Genomic DNA, 13,160 nt, shown 5'->3' on the forward strand with positions numbered 1-13,160 from the left:
ATGAGCGGTGGCTTAGTTTATGTCTTAATGCAATATGACTGTTTAGCTTTTTCTTTCCCATTCCTGCAGGGTCATCTGCTTCAGCGACCTCTGTAACGCGGGGTTTTGTGTGGTACCCAACTCCTGTGTTCACCTTCCCTTCATTTGCTTGCAGGGTTTTGCAAAGCTGGAGAAAGCAGCCAGTGGAAAGTCCTCAGCAGCATGGATCGGAATGCATCTAGCAGTTCCTGACTGGCTAAGATAGCAGAATTCCTGCTCCCTCCTTTCCTCAAGTTATTTTTCCCTCTCGCTGCCTCATCACAATGACTTTAACGTCCGCTAAGTTTGTGCCATCAGCTGCATGCAAGACAAGTGCCAGCGTTAACAAGATAAGGCAGTGTCACCTACAGAGATAAGTGGGCTGATTTTCCAAAGGTGCTGAGCCCCTCCACCTGTCTTTAACTTCATTGTGATTCCAGAGTGTTCCGGTGCTGGAAGTCAGGCAGAGCTCCAGGTCTATTGGAGCTAATTGCCAGAAACCTTTCCGTATTTTCTTTTCCCTTTCATTTCTGCAGTCAGGCTGCAGCTCTGTGCGTGTGAGCTGGCACAAAGCAAGCGGATACTAGGAGAGTTAAACACTAAATATGGATTCTTGGAAGGGTTTGGGTTAAGTTCTTTGCAAAAGCCTATTTCTGCTTCTCTCACCCTCAAATTCTGCCTAGAAATAGCTTCTGCCTGATTTTCATTTGCTTTCCAGGGGCTTTCAGGAGCACTTGCAGACTCATCATACTTGGATTGTGTGTCAGCTTCCATTTGCCTTTCTTGTCCACTCCCTGGTGGATTGCTGCGGCAGCTCGCGTGCCTGCTGTCTGTCTGGGAAGATAACGTTCCCTCTCACCTGGCAGTTTAACTTGGCTGCTGATGGCAAGTGTCTTGTGGCCGTAGAAAACGTGCCGGAGAGCCGCTATCTCCCTTGCCTCTCCTGACACAGAGCTCTGCTTGGCTGAAATTGGAATTCCTCCGCTCGCCAAGGCTTGCCGTGGTGCCTCTTAGCACTGCAAATGATTTACATCGCAAATGTTCAACTGTAACACTGAACGGCTGGCAGATGCTGTACTTATAAAAGTCAGAATCGCATAATTTTAGCCCTCAATTCAGCTGCCGAGAAGCTGAGAAAGCTGAATACCGACACCTGAACGCCAGCCTTCATGCCTTAAATGCAGAGCTCTGCATGTGGCCAGGATTACTCCTCTCTCCAACAGCATTAGGCCTGTCTGGAAAGCCCCCACCTTAGATCGGGGGTGGCTCTGACACAGAAGCAGGTGATGGCAAAGGCTCAGACTGGCGTTAGCCAGGGGTTCCTGTATGCGCTTTGTGGTGGGAGCTGGCGGGCACGCAAGGGAGCGTTTTACAGCGCAAGTGCTGCTTTGCTTTTTTAGGCCACTATACCAATTATTTAACCGAACTAGAAGCAAGAACTTAGAAGCAACTCCATGTGGGGAACTCCAGCGGAAAGCAGTAACAGCTCTGCTCCTGGCGAGCTTCAGGTTGAGACTGTAAAACCGGGTCTGTGACAGGGGAGTGGGCAGCTCCGTTCTGAGAGTGTGTAGTCCAACCGGGGCACCACCAACCCCCTGGACCTCAGCAGTCCTGAAGGCGTGGTATTCAAAACACCTGCTGATGGTGGCTGCCACGTTTCTAAGTTATCAATAAGGTAAAGAGACGTTATTTCTGAACAGAAAGAGGGTCACAAAGCATCTTGGCTCCCCAGATGACTCATTTCTGAAACCACAGCCAGTGTTTCCTTTCCGGTACCTGCACTGCAGCGGGGAAGGCCGGGTATGGCGGCTGTTCTGCATCGCACTGTGCCACGGCCAAAGGGGGATTGCCTAAAACACCAAAACAGACAGGCCGGTAAACACAGGTAGACTTTGAGAAGATGATCTGCAGGAATAACAACTTATTCACTGATTCCAGAGTTCCTGACGGGGCCTTACAGGGAACAGGATTTGTCCGTTGGACATTTGGCACCATCTCTCCTCAGCATTGTGTTTCCCTGTAGCAATTGTTTCACCTCTGCAAACAGCTCTAATAAACAGCCTTAGCTCATGTGCAGCTTCTTCACCGTGTAACGTGCTCCCGTCGCGAGCCTTTGCTCTGTCTTTTGCTCTCAATGCCCCATGGGAGAGCATGGGGACTTTGCTGGAGGATGTGGCAGTGAGAGAGAGAAGACACAGTACCAGCAAGAAAGAGTCTTCTCAAAGGAGGGAGGGGTTTGGCAAACACGTGGGCTGATATTCTCCACACAATTCAGAGCCTGGTTGCTCTAAAACCTGCTGCTACCCAGGGAGGAGAGAGCCTCGATCCTCAGGGTGCCATCCATGCTAGTGAGCCCCGATCTGAAACATCACCCCTGGTCCAGACAGAGGCCTGGGCCGCTGCTCTTGGAGGCCCTGCCTGTCCCTTCTTCATGCCTTTTCTTGGATCGGCTGAGGAGAGCTGCTGTTCCGCTGACACCTGCATGTGGCATCAGCACCAAGAGTTCAATGGCATTGTTTCCTCCCACAGAGACAGGTATAGAATCACGGAATGGTTTGGGTTGGAAGGGACCTGAAAGATCATCTAATACCAACCCCCCTGCCATGGACAGGGACACCTCCCACTGGATCAGGGGAATCAAAGCCCCATCCAACCTGGCCTTGAATACCTCCAGGGATGGGGCAGCCACCACTGCTCTGGGCAACCTGGGACAGGGCCTCCCCACCCTCACAGCAAAACATTTCTGCCCAAGATCTCACCTCAGTCTCCTCCCTTTCAGGTTAAAACTGTTCCCCTCATCCTGTCCCTGTACTCCCTGATCAAGAGCCCTTGCCCAGCTTTCCTGGATCTCCTTTCAGCACTGGAAGCTGCTCTAAGGTCTCCCTGCAGCCTTCCCTTCTCCAGGCTGAACAACCCCAGCTCTCTCAGCCTGTCCTCGTACAGGAGGTGCTCCAGCCCTCAGATCATCTCCATGGCCTTCTCTGGATTCGCTCCAACAGCTCCATGTCCTTCCTGTGCTGAGGACTCCAGAACGGGACACAGGGCTCCAGGTTTGATCTCACTGGAGTGGAGCAGAGGGGCGGAATCCTCTCCCTCCCTGCTGGTCCCACTGCTTGAGATGCAGCCCAGGACATGGGTGGTTTCTGGGTGGTGAGTGCTGTCGGCTCAGGTTGTGTGCGCTGCAAGGGGAGACACAGCCAAACAGAGACACGAACAGACAGCCACACCCTCACACACACACAGAGACACACACACATTCACTCTCACACATTCACCCTCAGTCACTCACACACTTACACATGCAGACGTGCACACATTCACAGACACACTCACATGCTCCTACACTCACAGATAGACTCATACTCAACACACACTCAGACACTCACACATTCACACTCACAGACACACCTGCACTCATATTCTCACACACTCACATTCACAGTCACATACACTCTCACAGACACACATTCACTCGTGCTCGCTCACTCACATATGCTCTCACTCACACTGACACACACGCTCTTCACAGTCACACTCACACACTCCCACTCCGACACTGACACACACACTGAAACACACTCACTTTCTCACAGACACAGTTACACTCACAGTCACTGACACACACACTCAGCCATTGAAGCTCACACACTCGCACACTCACAGTCTCTCACACACACACTCCTGGGGGGTCCTAGAGGGGTCCTGGGGGGCTGCAGAGGGTTCCCACTCAGGCCTAGAGGGTCCCAGGACACACTCTCTCACACTCTCTCACACTCCCGCGCAGTCACTCTCCCTCCCGCTCCCTTCCCCCCCCGCGCACGCGCATTCCCTCCCTCCCTTCCCCGCGCCGGGAGGGTCTCTGGGCGGGGCTCGTGGCGCGCGGCGGCGCAGCCCCCCCTTCCCCCCCCCCCCCCCCCGTTGGTAGCGGAGGCGCCGGGGCGCGGGGCGGCGGCAGCAGGTACGGGGGGGGGCATGGGGATGGGGTGGGGATGTTTGCCCCCGCAGCCACCACCCTCTTTACCACCCCTATTCCCCCTCCCCAGTCCCTCTCCTCACCCTCAAGTCCTTCTCGCCGCCCCCCCCCCCCCCGGCTTCTCTCCTCCCCAGTCCTTCACTCCCTCTTCTGTTGCCCCAGTCCCTCTCAGCCCTCTCTCCCAGCCTCTTCCCCGCTCAAGTCTTTCACTCCCTCCATTCCCCCCTTTCCCATTCTCTCACCCCCTCCCTCCGGTTCCTGTTGCCCCCCATCCCTCTTTCCCGCCCTCCCTTCAGTATTTCTTTCATCCCCTTATTCCCTCCCCAGTCCCTCCCTCCCTTCTCTCACCCCCCAGTCCCTCTTGCGCCCTCTCCAGCCTCTCATCCCCCCCAATTCCTGCCCTTCGCCAGCCCCTCTCACCCCCTGCCCCCCAGTCTCTCTCTCTCTCCCCCCAGTCTTTCACTGCCTCCATTCTCCCCCTTTCCCATTCCCTCAGGCCCTCCCTGCCCCCCAGTCTCTACCACCCCACTCCTGTCTTTCACCCCCTCATTCCCTCCCCAGCCCCTCACTCTCCCCCACCCCCATCCCTCTCGTCCCTCTTACCCCCTCTTACCCCCTCTCCCCAGCCTCTTCCCCCCCCAGTCTTTCACTCCCTCCATTCCCCCCTTTCCCGTTCTCCCACCCACCCGTCCCTGTTGCCCCCCCCAGCCTCTCGTCCCCCGCTCGTCTTTCAGCCCCCCATTCCCTCCCCTCACCAGTCCCTCATTCCCCCTTCCACACCCTTCCCAGTCTCTCTCACCCCTCCTCAGTCCCTCAAAGTCCTCTCAGTCCCTCTCCCCCATCCCTTCCCCCCGCTTCCCGAGGCTGCCAGGGTCTCCTGCCCAGCATCCAGAGCCTCCCCCGAGATCGGGGGCTCCTGGGGGCCTTTGCTCCCTGGCTGCGGTGGGAGAACCGTTCTCCTGCCGCAAAAACCCCGATGTCTGTCGGGAAAACTCTAAATTATTGTCTCCACACGGCACAGCCTGGAATGGGGCCTCCCCGCTTGGCATTTTGTCGGTTTTCCTTTTTTCCCCAGCCCATTTTACAGTGGAATTCAGTTCTGCAGGTTTGGTTTTTCCTCCCGCATCCACGCAGCTTGGTCCGGGTGGTGTTGGACCGACTGAAGGTGGGAAAAGGCTGCACGGTTTCCAGCTGTTCGTTCCCACCGGGAATGAAAGCACCAGTTACGGCCCCTCGGCCTCAGTGGGAACCGAGGTTCCTGGAGGAGACCCCCCGGGTGCCCCTGGCCAGTGAGAACTCGGGTTCGTGGGGGAGACCCCATGATTCCCCCTTGCTGGCGGAAACTGGGGTTCCTGGAGGAGACACCAGGGTCTCCCCTTGCTTGCTGGAACCGGGATTCCCAAAGGGGACGCCGTGGTCCCCGCTGGCTGACAGGAACTGGGATTCCCTGGGAAGACCTCACGGTCCCCTTTGGCTGATGTGAACTTGTGTTCCCAGGGGAGACCCCATGGTTCCCCTGGCCAGAGGGAACTGATGTTGCTGGGGGAGACCCCATAGTCCCCCCTGCGCAGTAGGAACCGCTGTTCTGGGGGGAGATGCTGTGGTCCCCTGTGTCCGGGGGAGCTGGGAGAGACCGCATGGCTCCCCCGTGCCCAGGTTCCAGGCTCCCCGCTGGCACATCCTTCCTCAGCGTGCTTCTGAGACGTAGCTTGGGAATGTCTGGGAATCCTGCTGAGGTTGATACACATCAGGAGATTGGATGAGTTTGTAGGAGTGAGAATGCATGCAAGATTTTCAAAATGGGCTTATGAATAGGAATGGGATTGCTTGGTAACGGCAAATAAAATCCCTTTTCCTCCGGTCAAAATGACTTCAGTAGTGCTTCCTAGAGGTGCGTTCCAGATGCCCTGCAGCCAGCTCTGATCACTTACAGGTTGTTCTGGAGTGCTCAGCACAGGAAGGACATGGATCTGTTAGAGTCCAGAAGAGGACATGGAGTTGATGCAAGGCTGAGAGAGCTGGGGTTGTTCAACCTGAAGAAAAGGCTACAGGGAGACCTTAGAACAGCTTCCAGTACTGAAAAGGGCTCCAGGAAAGCTGGGCAAGGGCTCTTGATCAGGGAGTACAGGGACAGGATGAGGGGGAACAGTTTTAACCTGAAAGGGGGGAGACTGAGATGAGATCTTAGGAAGAAATGTTTTGCTGTGAGGGAGGGGAGGCCCTGGCCCAGGTTGCCCAGAGCAGTGGTGGCTGCCCCATCCCTGGAGGGGTTCCAGGCCAGGTTGGATGGGGCTTGGAGTCCCTGATCCGGTGGGAGGTGTCCCTGTCCATGGCAGGGGGGTTGGTATTAGATGATCTTTGAGGTCCCTTCCAACCCAAACCATTCCGTGATTGTCTGTGTTTTTAACCTTGCTTGCTTTGTGTACTTCGGGTGATATTGGATTTTTGTGGTTTCCTGTGCCTGCTGGCAGTTTGGCCGCAAAAACAGGAGTTTTCAGGGGAGTAACATCCACAGCCACAAAAATTTGGGCTCAAATGCAGTTGTACAATCCTTTACGAACTGGCTCTGTCACCTGACTCCTTCTCTTGGTCAGTCCAACTCTTTGCCCAAATTCTGCAAACCAGAAAGCTTTATGACTTGTTAGGGTTATCTGTTTTACCTGTTCTGTGGAACTTTCGTCTCGTATACGGGGTGTTCTATGAGGTGTCAGTTCAGAAATGAGTGCATGCATAGAGACTGAAAACTTGAGTAAGTCACTGCTGTAGGGAAAATCCATGCTTGCTGCTGGATCTCCAGATGTGGTAGGTTGTTGAGTTCAGTGCAGCAGGGTTTTGTTGCTTTTGGGAGGCTCGAATACATGTGTGGTCAAGAGCTGCCTGTGCACTCTTGCCTCGGTCAGCACGGCTGCCAATGGCAGGGAAAGCAGGAGAGGGCTTTGTTTTGTAAAATGTGTAATCTATGGTGCGATGTATTTATCTGATTTTTTTTTCTGTTTTTCACTGTGTTTGCGTCAGCTTGCACCTCTCTTTCCAGTTGTAACAGGAAAATATGCCAGAGAGGCGTCAGTTATCATTATTTTCATGTAGGTGCAGTTCCTGTAGTCAGTCGCTCATTTGTCTTTGTGATAAGTTGATTTAGAAATGCTTTCACGTTTTGCTACTTTTCCAGGCTAAACCTGACGATGATCAGAGGATGTTTTTATCATTTTCTTAATGCTGGCGTCGTCTGACGTCAGCAACTTGCTAATTATGTTTCCTGACTTTGCTCAATCCCTGCTTTTCTCATGTATTTGGTTTGTAAACAGATGGAAACTAAACTATTGTGCGTGATTAAATCAGCTTCCTTCTATACAGCCTCATCTGTAGCATAACAGTTGCACATCCTAGCTATTTTCCACCAACACAAGCTTCTAGTTTTAACGTTTCATACAGATTTTGGTTGTTCTTTATAATAGATTTTGCTTAAACGGAATCACTTTCTACCCCAATGTCATTAGTTTGTGCTTATAAAAGTCAGAATTTTTGGTGTTTAATTCTAGTTTGTATAAAATATTGTTCATCTCTGCAGAGCTTTTATATGTTTTTCCTGTCGTGCAGTGAAACGGTGCGTTGTGGATGATGGTAGTGCCTGGAAATGCCCCGGTCATCCAGCAGGAGCCTGACTTAAGACGAGACTCAACGGAGAGCTCTGCCATGGGCCCCGGCACGGAGCCGGCATCCGAGGAGGTTGGCCCAGAGCTGGAGGAGGTGCGAAAGCTGCAGGAGCTGGTGAGGAGGCTGGAGATAGAGAATCAGCACCCTAGAACGAAGAGCGTCAGGAGCATGCTTGGGATGAACACACAGAGTGAGATCCGTAGCGATGTGGATAACCATGACTCTGGCCTTAATGGGATGGAAATTAATAATAGCATCAATGTGATAAGCGAGAAGCAGGAATTGCAGATCATGGCAGATCTGCACCACCAGCTAAGCAAAATAAGAGAGGAAGGAGAGAACAACTGCTTAAAAAAAGACAGAGATGCCCAAATGCAGTATAGTTGCAACAGTGCCACTGAGGAATTGTCTTCCAGCAGGTGTGAGGTGGAAGGGAAGGTCGACGATCGCGTTGGATGCTCTTCACGTATGGATACAAGCGATAGCATAGAGCTGATGGGAAACTTGGTCCTTGCAGGTATTAATTCCTCAATTCAAATAAATGAACAAAATCCCAGTGAGCCATGTGGAGATCTAGAAAGTCTTCTGAATAACGCAGATCTGGATGAAGTGAAAGTGATAGAACTTGGTTATTGCCCTGAAGAAGGTGATACCTGGTACGTATCCCAAAACTTCAGTAATACATGGAACTAGAACTGCTGCCGTCAGGAGTTTCTGTGCTTGGGTGTGCAGTGATCGTTAAGGGCATAAAGTGATTTCTATCCAAAGCTGTGATTTTTAGCAGCAGGAATGCAGCTCTCGCTATCAGCTGTTCTTGTTTTTAAAGCCGTTATGCCAGAAGCGTTATTTTTGTGTAAAATCGGTTTCGCTTTAAGGCTTGGCTTTCCCCCTTTCTTCCTGGAGCTGCTGTAGCAAGCACAGAGAGCTTCCTTTCCCTGTTAGTTTACTGTTGTGTAACACACGCAGATGAGTGAACAATGGAGTTCTTAAACTTGGTATGTAACTGCCAGATGCTGTATTTAAATCTGAATTTTGTCAAACTGAGCCCTTAGACCATCTGGAGTTTGTGGCTTTCACTGATATTGAAGATGATGAAACATTTCCTGAGTACTGTTTCTTGGCGGGTAACCGTTCTCTTTTGTTTAGAGCCATGAACTGAAGCAGATCAATGATGTAATCCTTAGCTGACCTCCCTGTGCAGGACTCTCTGCTTCACCAGCAGCCCGTGTTCAAAGCGTGGTTTGTGAGTCAGCAGATTCATTTCCCATGCCCTCCCAAAGCCGATTAAAGTTTGTGGCCAATTCCAGCTCATGCAATAGCTGCGACTTTATGATATTTTACCTGGAGTTCTTCATTTTAAGGCTTTACAGGAGAGCTGCAGGCTTCTGCAAATTGTATCTCAGACTTGTGTAGCTAGAAATTAATCCGGCAGTGAAGAGGGCGTTGCAGAGTGGTTGGTGAACGCAAAACATACCTTAAACTCCAGAGATTTGTTATCTGCTATAAGCGAGGGGAAAATTTTGTTAATGGACTGAAGCTCAGTAACCTCAAGTCTAAATTCAAGTTTATGTTAAAAACATGATTGTTTTTTCTTTGCAAGCTTTCTTTTATAGCCCCAATACTGGTTGGAACTTGGTCACTGGACTCTAGCAAACCGGAACAGCAGTTTGAGCAGATTTATTTAAATAAAAAAGGGAATATCTTTTGGGAGTTGAGTTTGGAAGACAGGCTTTATTGTTTCCATGTTAATGCAAACAGCTAGTTTTCTATTCCTGTTTATATAGCCTGTCACATGAGAGGTTCCTCAGACTATATTGACTGAGTAAAGAAACCAGAGGGAGTCCAGGATGACCAGAGGAGGCCACGAAGATGATCGAAGGGCTGGAGCACCTCCTGTACGAGGACAGGCTGAGAGAGTTGGGGTTGTTCAGCCTGGAGCAGAGAAGGCTGCAGGGAGACCTTAGAGCAGCTTCCAGGACTGGTAGGGGCTCTGGGAAAGCCGGGGACAGACGTTTTAGCAAAGCTTGTTGTGACAGAACAAGGAGCAATGATTTTAACCTAAGGGAGGGAAGATTTAGACTGGATATAAGGAAGAAATTTTTCACAGTGAGGATGGTGAGGCAGTGACCCAGGTTGCCCAGGGAGGTAAAGGAGGCCCCATCACTGGGAACGTTCAAGGTTGGCTTGAACAGGGCTCTGAACGACCTAATATGGTTAAAGATGTCCCTGCTCCTGCAGGGGGATTGGACTGGATGGGCTTTAAAGGTCCCTTCCAACCCAAAGCATTCTATGATTCTCTGTACAGGGGCAGAGAGTGCTCTCCAATGGAGTCGGGAGAGGTTCTGCACCCCAGGGTTCAGTTCCTGAACTGCACCTCGAGGTGGTGGCTGAGGTTCTTCTGTTTTACCCAGTTCCTTTCTCACTAGACCTTGTAGGGTCTTCCTGTTTTTAATCCCTCTGTTTTCTTGTTAAATTTGGTTACTGTAGGCTAACAGATTAAAAAGAGGCACCCCAAGGAGATTGACTAACAAGGGTATTAGAGTTCTTGTGGAAGGACTATTATCATAAATTACCTTTGATCGTCTTGCATTGCTTCTGTCTGTTTCATTTCCCTCTTGTCAAACAACCCTGGTAAAACGAGCTGTTTTTACGATGGCTTCTTGTCCCAGAGCTCCTCAACTAAACTGGAAGTGGAGAATGGATGCTCTGTGTGCAGTCAACAGTGCCTGGCTGTGCTTAGGCCCGCTGTCCTAAATGCTCTTCCGAAGCACATGGCTCACATGTTGTCCGTGCAGGTATTCATGCATTCCTATCAGCAGGAACCAGAAAACGGTGGTTGAGGTTTAAAAAAAAGAAACAACCTCACCGCCCCAACAAAAAGCCTTAATGCTATATGAATTTAGGGTCAGCTTTAATAAGGTGGCTTTGATTGGGGGGAGTTTTGTACTCTCTGGATGGAAGCAAGACCAAAATGTGTTGAGCGGAGTACTGCTCAAAGTGAGCAGCTTACTGCTTTGGCATATTTGCAGCCCTTCTTTAATATCACACATTATTATACATACATTTTAATACTGTACATTAGGAAAACCCTGTAGCTAATGTTGGAACACATCATGCACGCTTTGATACGTAAGATTTTTGATAATTTCTAGGAAATTCACAGTGGCTTTTTGTTTTTCCTATCATGGCTGAATTGATTCATTTTAAGTGTTCAGTCTTTATGGTTTACTGACCTCTTTTATTATCACCTAGTTGAGGGGATGGTGCTTTATACCTTAAAGAACACTAAGAAGTCATTTTATGTTGTCTCAAAGTATGAAAGTGTTTAAAACAAGGGGTGGGGAGCCTGGACTCCAAAATGAGAGGCGTTAGTTCTTGTCTCTTCATGTTGTTCTAGTTTTAAGAACAGGTCTCAACTTTAGGGTTTTTTTCCTGTTGTGATGTTGTGTGTACACCCCATGACTTCTTAGCAGGTTTGAGACCTCTAAGCAGGTTTGAGGTGAAGGCTGCCATGGGGATGGGTTGGGGCAGTGCCAAGCACAAACACGGGCTGGGCAGGGAATGGATTGGGAGCGGCCTGAGGAGAAGGACTTGGGGTGCTGGGAGATAAGAAGTTCAACGCAAGCTGGAAATGTGTGCTCACTGCCCAGAAACCAACCGTGTCCTGGGCTGCATCCAGAGCAGTGGGACCAACAGAGAGGGAGGGGATTCTGCTCCTCTGCTCTTCTCTGTGAGACCAAACCTGGATCCCTGCGTCCAGTTCTGGAGTCCTCAGCACAGGAAGGACATGAAGCTTTTTGAGAGAGTCCAGAGGAGGCTACGGAGATGATCAGAGGGCTGGAGCATCTCCTGTATGAGGACAGGCTGAGAGACCTGGGGTTGTTCAGCCTGGAGAAGAAAAGGCTGCGGGAAGACCTTAGAGCAGCTTCCAGTGCTGAAAGGGGCTCGAGGAAAGCTCTGGATCAGGGAGTGCAGGAACAGGATGAGGGAACAATTTTCAGCTGTAGGAGGGGAGATTGAGATGAGATCTTAGGGAGAAATGCTTTGCTGTGAGTGTGGGGAGACCCTGTCCCAGGTTACCCGGAGCAGTGGTGGCTGCCCCATCCCTGGAAGTGTTCAAGGCCAAGGGGCTTGGAGCCCCTTCCATCCAGTGAGGGGTGTTCCTGCCCATGGCAGGGGATGGGAACTGGATGGCCTTTGAGGCCCCTTCCAGCCCAAAGCACTCTGTCATTCTGTGGATGTTTGCTGTGTGAGCTGCAGTGGTGACAGCAAAGTCCGTTGCCAAGAGCGGGTCAGATGTTGTGACCGTTCTCTGAAGGTGCAGACAGAGTCTTGGCTTCTGTGTCTGTGCTGTTTTGCAGTTACTGGTTCCAACTTGCAGACGTTCCTGTGCAGCTTCCCTTGGCTTCAGCAAGAGCTGTGTGGTTTTGGTTTTGCTTTAAACAGAATTGCAGTGGCTGAACCTCTGTGAAACACGAGGTACTCGTCACATGCGGCAGCTTTAACTCTGTCCTGCTCTGCTGCCTGTCCCCTGGCTTTCTTTTGTAGGTCGCTTTCTCAAATAGCTACTCAAACTTGTAAATATCTCAGAGACCCAATCAAGTAGAAGTCTGCTCTCCATGTTGGTGAGTTCCACATGATACTTAACCTAGACTCAGCGCTGTTTGCCAGCTGCAGGTTACCCACTTATTCCCTTGTCTTACACTCCAGCGGCAAGATACTAGGAAGAAATGTTTTGCTGTGAGGGTGGGGAGGCCCTGGCCCAGGTTGCCCAGAGCAGTGGTGGCTGCCCCATCCCTGGAGGGGTTCAAGGCCAGGTTGGATGGGGCTTTGATCCCCCTGATCCAGTGGGAGGTGTCCCTGCCCATGGCAAGGGGCGGGAACTGGATGGGCTTTAAGGTTCCTTCCAACCCAAACCATTCTATGATTCTGTGGTTTGCTCAAATAAATTACTATTTAGGAGCCTCTCAGGAATGTCTGTTTTCAGCCTTAGGTCCACATCCAGTGGCTTCCGTATTAATGCCTTAAGGCATTTAATTCACTGTACTGCAGGGTATCGTCCTTGTTAGCTTGTTGTACTGTCAGAGATAGGAACAGGTTTTTTTGAGAAGTTCTACGATAGGATGTAGTTCTGCACAAAATTCAAGCATACAATAGAACGTCATGAGAAGGATGGCATCTTGTGCCTCTGAAGGAGAGCTCTTAACTCCCTGCTCTTTCTGTAAATCAATCCGTACATTTCCACAGGCCATGCCATAGTTCACCCATGATCCTTCCTTGCTGATCGAACTCTTCATGAATTGGAAACAGTAATTTGCAAGGTCTTAGTTTCTCAGACCTGTCACCTTATGAAAACCTTCTAGAAGGATTTTTACCATGGATCAGGTAGCTCTGTAGCATTAAGTACCGTACGGATGGCTTCTTGAGAACGTTACCCAGTGGCCTTGCCTGCAAAGAGCAGGTTAGCCGTGTGTGCTGGCTATGGTCACCGTTGTGATGTTCTGTTGTGCTGGCT

At 50.8% G+C, this 13,160-nt stretch overlaps 2 protein-coding genes across 3 annotated transcripts in view; both read left to right on the plus strand.

The window, feature by feature from the left end:
• Positions 1-2,111, plus strand: part of ZNF185 (zinc finger protein 185 with LIM domain) — a 51,036-nt gene extending 48,925 nt beyond the window's left edge. Inside the window, exon 31 of the mRNA XM_054075514.1 lies at positions 155-2,111. The gene's annotated coding sequence lies outside the window, so the exon portion shown is untranslated. The remainder of the gene's footprint in view (positions 1-154) is intronic.
• Positions 2,112-3,880: 1,769 nt separating this feature from the next.
• Positions 3,881-13,160, plus strand: part of LOC104060487 (SLAIN motif-containing protein-like) — a 28,438-nt gene continuing 19,158 nt past the window's right edge. For both annotated transcript variants that reach the window (XM_054075905.1, XM_054075906.1), the window contains exons 1-2: positions 3,881-3,976; positions 7,589-8,301. In XM_054075905.1, coding sequence (XP_053931880.1) covers positions 7,607-8,301 — 695 coding nt within the window. In that variant the 5' untranslated portion in view covers positions 3,881-3,976; positions 7,589-7,606. The remainder of the gene's footprint in view (positions 3,977-7,588; positions 8,302-13,160) is intronic.

This window comes from Cuculus canorus, chromosome 10 (genome assembly GCF_017976375.1).
Source record: "Cuculus canorus isolate bCucCan1 chromosome 10, bCucCan1.pri, whole genome shotgun sequence".
In the NCBI taxonomy this organism is placed as follows: domain Eukaryota; kingdom Metazoa; phylum Chordata; class Aves; order Cuculiformes; family Cuculidae; genus Cuculus; species Cuculus canorus.